The 10332-nt window shown below is 50.8% G+C and overlaps 2 protein-coding genes across 2 annotated transcripts; one reads left to right on the top strand and one right to left on the bottom strand.

Moving 5' to 3' along the window:
• Nucleotides 1–1787: 1787 nt before the first annotated feature.
• Nucleotides 1788–4802, bottom strand: SCAND1 (SCAN domain containing 1). Its single transcript, XM_079314577.1, has 3 exons — nt 4302–4802; nt 4007–4095; nt 1788–3270 (listed from the first exon to the last, which is right to left on the bottom strand). The coding sequence occupies exons 1-3, from the start codon at nt 4671–4673 to the stop codon at nt 3204–3206; spliced, it is 528 nt and encodes a 175-aa protein (XP_079170703.1). The 5' UTR covers nt 4674–4802; the 3' UTR covers nt 1788–3203.
• On the top strand, nt 4618–6570 carry FOXE3 (forkhead box E3). Its single transcript, XM_079314570.1, has one exon. It carries the CDS (start codon nt 4809–4811, stop codon nt 5967–5969), a length of 1161 nt encoding a protein of 386 aa, XP_079170696.1. The 5' UTR covers nt 4618–4808; the 3' UTR covers nt 5970–6570.
• The last annotated feature ends 3762 nt before the right edge of the window (nt 6571–10332 follow it).

Consider the following 10332-nt stretch of genomic DNA (forward strand, 5'->3'; position numbering starts at 1 on the left):
TTCTATAGTATTTTATATTACTTTATAAAGTTAATAATTAAATATTATTTATTAACCCTGTGCATTTGCTCTTCTCAGTCTTGAAGCCACTAGGCAGGACAGCTGAGAAGGCAAAGGGATCAGATCAGCCTGTCCCTTGTGCATGGTCTTCTCTTAGGCTTGGCATCTGGGACAGAAATTTAAGGAGTATTTTGTTCCAGGAAGGGGGAAAATGAAATATTTATTCATCCCAAATATTGAGGTTTGTCTTGAGCAAAAAAAGTAGTAAGGCTTATAGAAATGAAATCTCTAAAACTCCATACCAAAATTTGTCCCCTATGGGTTTCAATAGCTTAAGTCCCTTGTAATCTTTTCTGTTTTCTTTCAAATTTCAACAAAATTATGATTCTGTTAGGAATATTATTTTTTTATAAACAGACAACAAAAAAGGAGGGTTTTTTCCTCCTATCCCCTTTTTTCTATAGAAATAAAATAAAACTTAAAATATACTACATCAAAATGAAATTGAGAAAGGAAATCTAGACTGGTTGTAGTGGGGAAAAACCCAAAACATGCCCACAAAGGTGAAGAATTGTTCAAAAGTTTCTTTCTCTAGATTCTTTTTCCTTGCTGCTCCACAGTTTTTGTACATGCTTTTACCTATACTTTTTGTGAATAAATTATTTTGTCTGGACCTTACTGCACAGTTGCCCACAAATACATATGTGATCAAAGAGTTATGTCTCAGGAAGAATTTCTTTGCTTTGGTTATCAGTTTCAGGAATAGGTCAGGAAGGGTGTTTAGTCCTGGCTCCTTTGACCCCAGTCATTGCCTGGTGTCCTGGGCTGGTTTTTGTGTGGCTGCTGGTCCTGAGCAGCTTGATGGTCCCACTGCCACCTGAACATGAGGAAGAACTTCTTTACTGTGTGAGCAGATGGGCACCAAACAGGTTGCCCAGAGATGGCGTGGTCTCCCTCACTGGAGATATTCAGGAATTGTCTGGATGTAATCCTGTGTTCTGGGATGATTCTGTTTGGACAGGGTGGTGAGACCAGATGACAACAATGGTTTCCAGCCTGACCCATTCCATGATTCTGTGGGCAATGTCATTCTGATAGCAAAGCCTTCCCCAAAGTGTACCTGTGGTGGGAGACTGTCTCAAGACTCTTTCAAGGGTCTCCATCTGGGAATTTGGAGTGTGGATGGGTTCAGACATGGATACACAGCAGAGGCTGGGAGTGGGCTCAAGTGCTATGTCAGGGCAGTGCTGTTCCTACAGCTTTCAGCCAAGGAAGTACCTCAACATTTGGTTGTTGGTAAGTGATGGGGTCATTCAGGGCCATCCTAAGAGCATCATCAGCAGGTTTTGTGTCATTGAAGCATCCCCCAGGGGCCACTGCTGACTCTGAGGCTGGAGGGTGCCTTGGATTGGTCACTGTGGAATTTCTAGGGAGAGAAAGCAGGGAAGTCCTTGCTATCAGGGCTCCAACTCCCTCTTTTTCCCTGCACATCCTAGGGGGACTGAGAAACAGATGACTGCTTCACAAGCAGTCAGAGGGCTCTGGAAATAGGTATGATCCAAATGCAACTGTGCCCAGTGCAGACATCCAGGCAACTGTTTTACTCAGGACAGATCTCTCAGCATGGCTGCAATACATGAACCTTTCACCCAGCTATCCCCATACTGCATGTGGCTTAGCAGAAGATTGTTTTTTTTTTTGGGGGGGGGGGGAGAAAAATGTACATTTTTTTGAACCCATGTGATTGGACAGGTGTTCTGGGTACCACAGATGCAATGCCTGCCTGGGTGCATGGGGGGCTTAAAGCAGAAGCTGGCTGAGGGTGCACAGCCCCATTCCTCTGCACTGAACCAAGCTCACCTGTGCTATAAAGTGAGTTGTGTGTACAGCATTTCTAGAGGAAGCTGCAGCTCCAATGCAAAACAGTTCAGGAGCTGGAGGTTGAAATATCTGTGTGCACTCAGGATGAACGGATGCAGAAGGCAGCAAATGCTGGCAAAACTTATACTTGCTTAGTAAATGTGATTTATTCCCTTCTCATCACCTCATTTTAAAGAGAATTCCAGATCATATTTGTTTGGTAGCCACCTTTATTATTGTCTTCCACTCTATAATAATAGATCTGGGCCAAAGAGCAGCCTGAGAAAGTGAGAAAGCATATGTGGGAATCAGAGTCAGTGTGTTCTGGCCTTCCTTGTTCTATGGTAAAACACAGCTTCCTGTCTGTGTGCTCCTGCCCACCTCTGTCCTGCTGTTTTATCTATCTTTCAAAGCTAAAGCTCAACACATTGAAGTTGAGACCAGTTTGAATGGTCCCATCAGCTTTAAAGTAACTGCTCACCAGCTGGAGTCTGAGCCAGCCCACAGCCCCACACAGGGCCAGGGCTTCTCCCTCTGTGTGCACAATGACATGAGGTCAGGGCCTGGGACTATCAACACTTAGAGCAGTTGGGTCTTCACAGCCCATTCTCCAGACGAGATGCCTCTTCCTTTGCTAGGTCTGATCTCAGGTACAGGCAATTCCACTTCTCCCATATTGGTGGGTTGTCCTTTTCATCTCATTTTCAGTTGTTAAGAATAAATTAAACAAACAAACAAAACTGTGAAAAAGCACAAAAAAACCAAAGAAGTGGAAGGAAGTGAGTGATAGATAAAGGCTGTTTATATGATTGAGAAAAGCTGTTCCTCTTTGGTACTCTATAACCCTATCCCACCAACCCCATTCTTGCCAGATCAGAATACATTAAAATCCTTGCACCAACATGAAAATCTCACCAGCTAATGTTTGCAAAGCTGAAGATTTCCATCTCCCCCAGGTGGGTTACTTTCTTTGTGCAGTCTACAATGATCTTTAGTGACTCCCTTCTTGGATATCTCTGCAGTGAGTGGAAAAGTCAGATCCTCTGGCTGAAATTAACCACATCCATTCAGATACTTCCTTGATTTAAATGTGCATGTCAGGAGAAATATGAATTTTCCATTCTTTTTCCCCTTGTCTCTCATAAGGTGAATGAATGGTCCCAGCTGTGCCTTTTATTTGCTTTCTTCCCTGAAGCTCCTGTTTGGAGAAAGGTGCCTTTCTCCAAGGCTGTTTCACCCTTTTTCACCTGCTCCCTGTCCTCCAGCCAGCATCAACATTCCCGTTACCCTCATTTGACAGAATGGAAACTGAGGCAGTTAGCTGAAATAGCACTGGTTCCGTGTCAGATCTGGACTGGAGTCACAATTTCCTGCCTGAGCCCTGGAGAGTGAAAGAAGACACACAAATATCTGCAGGAAAAATAAAGCATGAACAAAAACACAGGCGGCACAGGAATGTGTATGAACCATACACATGCGATAACCTGGATGGTGAATTTAAAACCACAAGCAAATGCTTAAATGAAAAGGCTGAAGACCTTTCTCCAAAACGTTGGGTGGCTTTTTAGTTCAGAAAAGGAGATAGGAGGACGGTAGGACTCAGTCAAGCTCACCTACTTCCCTCTGTGGAAAAAGCCTTTCATTGTGCTCTGCTCCTGGAAATATTTCCACACAAATTGCAAAGTTGAAGACTTCAAGTTTCACTCCAACAGTACTATGAAGGGATCTGCCACTGCATTCATGGTACTTTTCCATCTGTGTCCCCAGGACATGGACACATGGCTATGCCTAAAGCTGTGAGCTGGTTACAAAAGTTCCCCCCAACTTATCCAGCTCACCTTTAAGCAGTGGCTTCCTTCTCTGCCCTGGGCCAGGGGCTCCTTGGGCAGGCATTTGACTTAGAGGTGACTCTCAGGAGCAGTGGGTGAGCACAGGGTGGAAGCCCACAGTTGTTTTGGTGCTGCTCAAGCAGCCAGCAGCCTCTCAGCCCTGGCAGTGGTAATGCCGAGGACGAGTGGCTGCAGTTCTGCCCAGCTAACTCGCTCTGGAGAACTGAAGAGGTTTTCTTGAAACCCAGAAGGGAATTCTGAGACGGGTGTCTTCCTTCAGCTGCATACTCTGCAGCGATAAAGAGACCCTTATTTACCCTGTGCATCTCCAAAGTGCCGTCCCTGTCCCACAGCCTTTGCTCATACTCTGGGCAGCCCTGAGCTCTGCGGACCATTTACCTTTTTCCTGGGAAAAAGAAAAAAAGACATTTTCCCAGGATTTCCTTACCTAGGCGGTCTCACCAAGCTGCAAAGTGACTGAACCGAGGGTCTTGGTACCGAAGAGAACCCCTGGCACTTGCCGGCGCTGATTTGGGGCCGCCTCTGAGCGCTTTTCACAGGGGAAGAGGACAACGAAATCCAAGCGCAGGAGGGGTCGCGGAGGGAGGTTACCTGCTCTACAGCTGTGGGGTGGCAGCGGCACCAAACTCGCCCCAGGCTGGCCGTCGGGATTCGTTTAGTTTGGTTTTTCTCCCGGGAGGAAGCCCCAGTTCCGAACGGAGCGAAGCGCAGCGGAGAAGGGCCGGGAGGAGAGGCGGCCGCAGCGCTGGCCCCGGGACCCCCGGGGGAGGGACCGCTCGGGGGCATGGCTATGGAAGGAACCCCAGGAGAGGCTGGGGGATTTAGCCATGGGAGCCGGGACCCCTCCCCGGGGGCCTCCTCCTCCCGCCGGGGCAGAGGGGCCGGGCAGGCCGGCACCGCACACCCCTCCGGGGGGGCGACAGCCCTATATATTGCCAAGCGGCTCGGGACCGACCTTCCCATCGCAGGGAGCTGCCGCCGAGCCTGCCCCCCTCCCCATCCCCTCCCTCTCCCCTTCCCCTCCCCTCGGGGGGGCTCTTTTTCCCGCCGCTCCCCCCCATCCTCCGAGGAGGAGGAGGAGGAAGGCGAGGGCCGTATATGAACGCGGCCGGCTTCCCCTGCCTGCGAGGCATGTGCACGCTGCCGGCTGCCAGCCCCGCGGCCGTGGCCAGCCCCGGCTCCCCCGGGCCGGCGCGGGGCTCTCCGCAGGCGCCGCCGGTGAAGCCGGAGCCGCGGGGCGCCGGGAGCAGCCCGGCCCCGCCGCCGCCGCCCGAGGAGCCGCCGCCGCCCGCCGGGGGCCGCCGCAGGAAGCGGCCGGTGCAGCGGGGCAAGCCCCCGTACTCCTACATCGCCCTCATCGCCATGGCCATCGCCAACGCCGCCGAGAGGAAGCTCACCTTGGGCGGCATCTACAAGTTCATCACCGAGCGTTTCCCCTTCTACCGGGAGAACCCAAAGAAGTGGCAGAACAGCATCCGCCACAACCTCACCCTCAACGACTGCTTCGTCAAGATCCCCCGGGAGCCCGGGCATCCCGGCAAGGGCAACTACTGGACACTGGATCCGGCTGCCGAGGACATGTTCGACAACGGGAGCTTCCTGCGCCGGAGGAAGCGCTTCAAGCGCACCGACATCACCACCTACCCCGGCTACATGCAGAACTCCAGCGCCTTCACGCCCCCGCCCGCCGGCCGCCCCACGGCGCCCGCAGCGCCCTACCCCAATGCGCTGTGCTCGCCCGGCTACGGCCCGCAGCTCTCCGGCAGCGTCTTCCACCCGTACGCGGCCGGGGCAGCGCCGCCGGCGCAGCACCCCAGGATGTTCAGCATCGACAGCCTCATCAGCGGGCAGCAGGCCCTGCAGCCCTCGCCGCCCTCCGAGCTGGGCCACCCATCGCTGGGCTTGCCCGCAGCCGAGCTGGCTCCCGCCTGCTCCGCCGGCAGCTCCGAGCCTCCCTGCTTCCAGGCACAGCCCGTCAGCCCCGGCCTGCTGAGCCGGGCCGGCCCCAACTCCCTGGCGTACCCCTACGCCGCCTCGCCCCCGCACCTGCCCGTGGCTCAGGGCAGCTACTCGCCCGGCAGCCCGCAGCTCTACGGGGCTCCCAACAGACTGGCGCTGCCGGCCATGCGGCCCCCGGCCTGTGCCGAGCACGGCGAGCAGCTCCTGGGGCTCTCCGCCTCGCCCCTCGGCCAGTTCGGCTCCAGCAACACGTACATGAGGCAGCCCAACTTCCCCGCCGGCCTGGAGCGGTACATGTGATGGGGCCGAGGCTGCACAGCCCGGGCTCCCACCAGCGGCTCTGGACAAGCGGGCTTCTCCCTGCCGTGGGGCCAGCTGGGCTGGAGCCGGGGTCCCCGGGCCCGGCTGTGTGCAGACACGCACTGTGGGAGGGCTCAGCTCCTCTCTCTCTCAGCTTATTCTGAAGCGGAGCCAAGGTGATCTGTTTATCTGCTCCATTCCTTCCCGGAAAAGGTGTTTTCTGGCTGCATCTGCCGGGCAGGGCTTCCCACGCTTGCCCTTGTGCCCAGCCTGGCCCCGGGGATGCCACCTGCATTTGCAGGACCCCAGGGCGAGCAGGAGCGCACTCAGGAGGTGGAACATCAGGAACTCTCTCTCAAATGGGCTTTCTCCTCTCTTCTCTGAGTGCCTCCCGAGTAACTGGAATAAAAGTTATCAAACCCCCTCCCCCAAACCACTAAACAAGTTCACTGGATTTTAAATGAATATTTAAGATGTTTATCATTTCCTTTCCCTGTAGGAAAAGAAACCCCAACTTGACTACTTCTTTTTACTATTTTTAAAGATTACTTTTATTGTTAGAAAGGACTTTTTTAAAATAAAGCTTTTTCTTCCAACATGACCAGTGCTGCTGTTCCTATGGCTCTGGATGGATCTTGGCAAGAGGAAATTATAGTCTTGGAACTGGTGGGAGACTGTTTCATGCTGCTGTTGTGACACCGCCACATCTTACATTTTTAGTGATGCTTCTTAAAGCTCTCTATTTTATTGTGATTTTCTTAAAACCAAATGGTAATTCCTACAAGATCATCCCATGCAGCTCTTACTGGACTTGATAGTTTCCATTTGCATAGAGAAAATGTGACTTCCCTCCAAGGAATCCATTGCAGGTGAAATTCTGATTTAGCCCATCAAATTGGGAGATCGCAGTTTTTCTTCCTAGCAACAAAATCAATTAAAGTTCTAACCTGTTCACTGGCTGGGCTGCTGCTATTTATTTGCAGGACTCCCAGCCAGACCACGTGACAAGGTTTGAAGGAAGAACTCCCCACCTCAAGATTTAGATTTTTTTTTTTTTATTTAAGCATCCTTTGGGTAAAAGTGCCAAGCTAGGATTTCCCTCCCTTTTTTCCCAGGGTGTCTTCTGAAGCAGAGTAGTTTTCTGTAGTCCCTATATCATTTTCCTCTCTAAGGAGTTGGAAGTCATCTGATCTTTGGTGTAAAACAGCATCTCATTCCCCAGCTCTGGGTATGATCAAAAGCTGGTGTCTTGACAGGTACTCATGGAATTAGCTTTTGTCCACAGCTTAGGACCTTGTGGCTTTTCATTCTTTCATTGTATGTGCTCCATAGAAAAGAGAGTGTGTTTATTACGAGAGCAGAGGGAAGAAAATGCTTTTTTCTTCTTGGTTTCCTTAAAATTTGGCCTCCATCTGTCTACAAAAACTGCTGTCTTCAGCTGAGTTGCAGAGTGCTGAGTCTCCTCTCTGGTCCTTCCAGCTTCACCCTTTCAGCTTTCACACTGGTCCCAGCAGCAGCTTCTCTGCTTTCCCCCCAGCAATAACCCTGCTCAGGAAGGGCATTGAGAAAGAACTTATCCCTTGAAATACTCTGGCTCTCTCCACACAATATCCATAGGCAGACATCTTCTGTCTAATGGAAATTTGCAACGTGCCCATGCCTGCCTGTGACATACTGCCTGCAGAGATCACTTAGAGGGGTGCTGAAATAATCACTTGCAAGGACAGTCAGCAGAAAGGACATTTGTCATAGCTCACATTCATTCCCAGGCCCGATCCTGCAATGTTTTGCTAACAAAAGAACTTTTGAAATCTTGCCTAAGTACCCAGGGTGTCAGAGCCAGACATGTGCCACAAGAACTGGCTCTGCCAGCTGATGGAGCTGTGACTCCACTGGGTTTGCACCCTGAGCAGGAGGGTTGCTGAGGCAGGGCAGAAACAGGTGCTGACATGAAATAAAAACAGTTTTGGCTGTAGGGGTGGACAGAAGATGCTGTGGCTCTGCTGCCTGGGTGGGATGCCCTGGGAAAAGCTGGCCAAGCTACGACTACTCAGACCAAGCTCAGTCCCCAGTCACCTCAGAGACTTGCAACAGCAGGGAGCTGGTGTTGGAAAGGGCTTTCCAAGTTTCTGAGTGTTCACTCAGGTGCTGGTGGAGCCATGAGGGCTGGGCTGAAAGGGGCTGGGCTGTCACTTGCTCCTGTCCCCAGCTGCCTGTGCCCTCCTGCTATGGGGCTTTCTGGAGAATGGCATCCAGCTCCAGATTTAGGGATGTGTCTGCAGGAGATCTTCCCCATCCCTGTGCCTGTGCAAGAGGGGTCTCTTCAGGCTCTGGTGTGAAGTGAGTCACCACAGGGGACTGACTCCCTGAAAACCTGGCTTGGACAGAGCAGATGACCCTATCCTGGTGTGTTGAGACAACCTCTGCTGGGCAGCACTGGGTTGCACATCTTCCCTGCTATGCCCCAGCCCAGAGCCCCTGCAAGCATCAATAAACCACCCTCACCCCAGGCCTTACACTGCCAAACAGCTGGAAAAAGGGGAACGAACCCCTTTTCTTCTTTTTCCTGTAGATATTAATCCTCACATGCACAAAACTCTGGCAACTTGTATTGTGATTGTCATTAAACTAATGACTTAAGAGTGTCTTCTTGGTTAAGTTAATGTATCCCAATGAGGCTTTTAAGCTTCCATTTCAAAGCTTTGTTTACAGTTTGGGTGAATCTAGCAAATGAGTAGGATTAAGGTGTCATGTAAAGCATGAGCCTTGCTGGGACAGAGTAGTTTTAAGCTTTGTAAAGTTTATACCTGAGCTCTTCATCTGTTTTAGTGTCTTTTCAATGTCCCTGTTTAGTGAATAAGAGGGATTTGAATGAAACAGGAGTAATTATCACTCAGATTTCAGTTGTGAAACCAAGTCTCCTTTGAAATCCTCCTTTCTTTATTTAGGGAGTTTAGGGAATATTATGTAATGACAGTTATAACAATCTCACACAAAAGACAGAGGCAAAACTTTCTGTGCTCTCTGGGATTGTGGAAAGAATGTCATACCTCAGGGTGATGGCAGGAGGTACTCTGGACCTGCCCGTGGTGGGGAGAGCCCTGCCCCGAGTCTGTGAGATGCTGATGGGGGAGGTGGAATTAAACCCAAGCACCAAAGAGATTTAGTGGTGATCTGGGCTATCTTCTCTGACTTCTCAGGGAATAACTTTGCAAATCAGGCTGATTTCAGATAACTCAGGCTGCACGTTCAGAAAAACACAGCCAAAATGAGCTGCCACTTTGAAAATATGTTTATTTTTCACTGAGACTCTGGCTATGCAGGGAGAACCAACTGAGCTGCTGTGCCTGCCTGTGTGCAACAGCATTCTGCATGTTTCATGCTTGTACCACCTTCCTGCTGTCCCCAACAGGTTCAAACAAGCAGTAAGAAATGCTCTTTCCAGATTATATTCCCAAGATATAAATAGTGTTTTGCACCCCGTTACAAACAAACACACCACTAGCTGAAATTCTAGTTGAAACACATTTCCTGAAGAACTTATCAGTCCCTCTGGTAGTGTTAGGTGTTTTCTGGATGCTGCCAGCTGTTCACTGACAGTCTCGGTGCTGGAAATATTACACCATAACTTGCAGTTATTCTATGCAATACGTTGCCCTTTGCAAATACACAGCTTGAAGACAACATGTGTTTCTTGGAGGTCAAGACTGAGTTGGTAAAATCAGACAGTGATGGGGAGATGGTCAGTGTGTGCAGTGGGACCGGCTGAGATTGGCTTTGCCAGGTAACAATGAGTTTTTAACAAGTTAGCATCTGGGAGTCCACACTGCCCAAGCTCTGAGCTACATCTCGGGGTGTCGAGGGTCAATCACCACTGCTGCTATGTTACTTTTAGATCCTTTACATTCACAAAGCTCCTGTGAGGACAGGAGCAGGTGATGGAGCTGCTGTGTTTGTCCAGGGTGAGAGCAAAGCTGCGCTGCCCTCCGCCGCTTCACCCCGGGCGTGTAACGCAGAGGAGGGGGGTGGCAGGGGCGAGATGGCCCGAGTGACAGCAGCGTGCTCAGGCCAACACTGACCTCCAGTGGAAAGCCCTGGGAAGCCGCTCCCGGCTCCCGGGGGATGCTCAGCATCCCGGCCCTTGAGGTCCTGCTCGCGGCTGGCAGGGATCAGCACATCAGAGTTTTGGGGTGCGGTCGGGATGAGACCCCGTGAAGTTTGTTCAGGGAGGCTGGATACAACCTGCTGGTTTAAAACACCTTTAAGGGAAGATTTTTTTTTTTTTTAAAGAGATTTGTGGATACTGCTGAAGGCTCACGGGGAACCTAATCTGGTTTTTTCCCAGGTTGTTGCCCTTTCGCAG

This window comes from Erithacus rubecula (genome assembly GCF_903797595.1).
Source record: "Erithacus rubecula genome assembly, chromosome: 10".
Classification (NCBI taxonomy): Eukaryota; Metazoa; Chordata; class Aves; order Passeriformes; family Muscicapidae; genus Erithacus; species Erithacus rubecula.

What these genes read in the sequence shown, in the direction of transcription:
- SCAND1 (XM_079314577.1), bottom strand. Translation starts at nt 4,673, where the DNA reads ATGGGAAGGTCGGTCCCGAGCCGCTTGGCAATATATAGGGCTGTCGCC. An exon ending in ACCCCACAGCTGTAGAGCAG is followed by an intron (nt 4,096 to 4,301) that starts GTAACCTCCCTC and finishes TCTTTTTCCCAG; the next exon opens with GAAAAAGGTAAATGGTCCGC. An exon ending in GCACTTTGGAGATGCACAGG is followed by an intron (nt 3,271 to 4,006) that starts GTAAATAAGGGT and finishes TTTTTCCTGCAG; the next exon opens with ATATTTGTGTGTCTTCTTTC.
- FOXE3 (XM_079314570.1), top strand. Translation starts at nt 4,809, where the DNA reads ATGAACGCGGCCGGCTTCCCCTGCCTGCGAGGCATGTGCACGCTGCCG.